Here is a 3617-nt window from a genome sequence, read left to right as displayed (position 1 = left end):
AGAGGAAACATTTTGGAGAATGAGCGATTCAGAGAGAGCAAAACAGAATGACATAGTCACAAGAAGCAGAGTCCACCAGCCAGTGACCTTTGGAGATGAAGAAGGAAAATGCCTCCCAGGGAGCTTCATGAAACAGGAAGCCAGGAGAAGAAGCTAGCAGATGATGCCGTGTTCACCAGGTGCCCTTCCAGATGAGAGAGAAACTCTGTGTTTGCCGTGTGCCCTTCCACTTGAGAGAGAAACCCAGAACTTCATCGACCTTCTTGAATCAAGGCATCTCTCCTTGGATGCCTTAGATTGGACATTTCTATAGACTTGCTTTAACTGGGACATCTTCTCAGGCTTAGAACTGTAAACTAGCAACCCACTAAATTCCCCTTTTTAAGTCATTCTGTTTCTGGTATATTGCACTCCTGCAGCTAGCAAACTAGAACAGCAATGGATTGTCATGGAAATGTTTTGGAAATGGAGTGTGGTGATGGTAGCACAACATTGTAAATACAATTAACAGCACTGAGATATATATCTGAATATGATTAAAAGAGGAAATGTTGACTCTTCTTCCCAATAGCTGCCAGGCTAGCTTCTTAGGCTTTCGTCCTTCTAGACTCTACCGCCGCTTGATTGTGATGCCGCATGGAAGCCGAAGCCGTACCTCACGCATGGCCCCTCCAGCCAGCTGGGCACCTCAGATGAGAGCTGTGCCCAGGCCAGGGCCAGCGCCAGCAGCTCAGCCACCAGCACCAGCCCCACCATCTGCAGTTGCTTCACCTGCTGCTGTGCCCTGGCAGCCAGGTCTGATGGCCCAGATGGCAACCACTGCAGCTGGCGTGGCTGTGGGTTCTGCTGTTGGCCATACTCTGGGTCATGCCATCACTGGGGGGGGGGGGCTTGGTGCCGGGAGCAATGCTGAGCCCTCAAGTCCTGACATCACTTACCAGGAGCCTCAGGGAGCCCAACCAGCAAACCAGAAGCAGCAGGAGTATGGCCCTTGCCTCTTTGAGATCAAGCAGTTTTTGGAGTGTGCCCAGAACCAGCCTGATGCTAAGCTTTGTGAAGGTTTCAGTGAGGTGCTGAAGCAGTGCAGAATTGCAAATGGAATAGTGTAATCTGAAGTTGAAAATGAAGAAATGGAAAATCTGATCTAATGACCAAGTTAATTTAGCATAAGACTGTAATTGATAGTGAAAGTATAAAGTGTAAAATCACCAATTAAACCTCTCTATCAGTAGCTTCTTTGCTTCAGAATCACAAAAGGAGAGGGTGTTCTTATAGAAGAGTTCACTGAGATGTGTAGAGTTTGGGGCTGGACAGATGTTTGTGTTGCCTCCTTAAACCAGCTGCTATAATGTTATTATCTGTGACTAATTAGAATAAAGTGATTTTCTTCCAAAAAAAAAAAAAAGAGGAAGTGTTAGATTATGTATAAGGTAACAGAATAAATTTTTTTAAATCCATGGAACTAAACTATACAAACAGTGAATCCTAAATTAAACCACAGATTTTAATTAATACAATTATAAAAATTCATTATAAATTTTAACAAATGTTTCACACCAATGCAAAGTGCTGGTTGTGGGGTGTAAAGGAGAATCCTCTGTTTTATACATAATTGTTCTCTAATTCTACAACTACAACTTCTCTAATAAAGGAAAAGAGGAGACTTCCAGGTCAAGATGGTGGCTTAACAAACTGTGCGTTTTAGTTCGTCCTCCAGAACAACTACTAAAAAACCAGAAACAGTGCAGAACAGCTCCTGGGGCCACATCAGTGACCAGAAACAAAGCGTACCCCAGTCTGGACCAGCTGGACCCGCTGCGAGCACCCCCCAGAACCGTGAGTTCCCAAAGCTGCGGTGGCCAGCGCCCATCCCCCACAGGCCACTTTCCCAGAGGGGAAAGGAAAGGACTCTACCAGCAGCAGGGACTGGGCACAACCAAACGCCAATTGTGGAACTAATTAACAAATTCTGACTACTAAAAATAGGCCCCCAGCTTAGGTGAACCTGATCAAAGCGGAGGTTGCTCATTTTTGCCCAGGCACCAAGGGGGCAGGACTGACAGAAAAAGGGGGGAAAAAAAAAAGAAAGAAACAGAGGTTTTTGTGGCTGTATATCTACAAAGGCTTGACTGCCTCTGGATACAGCAGCAGGACTTTTCAGGCTGCAACTGCCCCAGGCATAAGCAGAAGTGAGCTCTTTTGGGGGCTTGTCTGGAGCCTGTGCCTTCCCCAGGGGAGGGGTGAAGCCCAACTCAGGTGGAATCCCTCCATCAAGGAATTCAGACCCCAGAGCTTGGTAATTTGAAGCCATTAAAACCAGCCTACAACCTCTCCTCTGTCTCCACCATGCCCCCAGCAGGGAGAGTCTGCCAAAGTTAAAGGTACCGCATCATCTTATGCTGGTGGGACCTGCAGTCAGACAAGCGCCACACACAGGGCAGGATAAGAAAAACGGAGTCCAGAGACTTCACAGGAAAGTCTTTCAACCTGCTGGGTCTCACCCTCAGGGAACACTGACGCAGGTGACTCTTTCCTCCTGATAGGAGGCCAGTTTGGTCTGGGAAAATCTGGCTGGGTCTATAATATCTAAGTAGACCCTCTTAAGTGTGTGTGGGGGAAGGCACCACACAAGCAGGGCAAGAAACAAGAAAACAAGAACTGAAAAATTCTCCTCTGTTAAACAAAACTTAAGCTAAAGGTCCAGATAAAGCTGAACGGAATGTCAAAGAACAGATAGACAACAAATTCATCCAGCAAGAAAACCCTAGATAAAAGAAGTGAAAGCAATCTCCAGAATAAACTAATTAAGGTAATTAAATGCCTAGACATCAGCAAAAGATAACAAATCACACTAGGAAAATTGAAGATATGGCCCAGTCAAAGGAACAAACCAACAATTCAAATGACATATAGGAGGTGAAACAATTAATTCAGAATGTATGAACAGACATATAATGTAGGAATGCCTAGAGTGTATAATAATAGTGAAATGTACAATGTACACATTTTAAAAATGTTTTTGCATGAGGAAGAACAAAGGAATGTCATTATTGCAGGGTGCTGAAAATAGATGATAATTAATACTTTAAAATGTCACCTCATGTGTGAGACTAAAGCAAAAAATGTTTATTTGTTACAAAATTTAGATTTTGACTAGAGCATTTCCTAATATAAGTCATGTAGATAGTTTGATTGAATGTCATAAGTACTTGGAATCTCAGGTAGGACATGAGATTTTGTTGGTTTGTCCAGAGTGATGCCCTGATGAATCCCAGAGTGATTTGATCAGTGACTGGAAAAGTATTTGCAAGCCCCCTTCGGGGAATGGTGATAGTGGGGAGAAATTCAACTTCCCCAAGTTGAATTCTTGATATTCTCACAAGCAGTGTGGATAACCAAAGCTATAGGCTAAGCCCCCAGTCTTGGGGTTTGTTCATATGAAACTTAACCCCACCAAGGATAGGTCAAGTCTACTTAAAATTTAGGCCTAAGTGTCACCCCCAAGAGAGCCTCTTTTGTTGCTCAGATGTGGCCCCTCTCCAGCCAACATGACGAGCAGTCTCACCACCCTCCCCCTCTCTGCATGGGACATGACTCCCAGGGGTGTGGACCTTCCT

General features: G+C 44.6%; 1 protein-coding gene across 1 annotated transcript; it reads left to right on the top strand.

Annotated features, from left to right (window-relative positions):
• The first annotated feature begins 626 nt into the window (after nt 1-626).
• Nucleotides 627-1109, top strand: LOC143678857 (coiled-coil-helix-coiled-coil-helix domain-containing protein 2-like). Its single transcript, XM_077155757.1, has one exon. The coding sequence runs from the start codon at nt 630-632 to the stop codon at nt 1107-1109; it is 480 nt and encodes a 159-aa protein (XP_077011872.1). The 5' UTR covers nt 627-629.
• Nucleotides 1110-3617: the final 2508 nt, after the last annotated feature.

This window comes from Tamandua tetradactyla, chromosome 4 (genome assembly GCF_023851605.1).
Source record: "Tamandua tetradactyla isolate mTamTet1 chromosome 4, mTamTet1.pri, whole genome shotgun sequence".
Taxonomy (NCBI): domain Eukaryota; kingdom Metazoa; phylum Chordata; class Mammalia; order Pilosa; family Myrmecophagidae; genus Tamandua; species Tamandua tetradactyla.
Note: the sequence above shows the minus strand (reverse complement) of the source record. Positions and strands in the feature narration are given on the sequence as shown.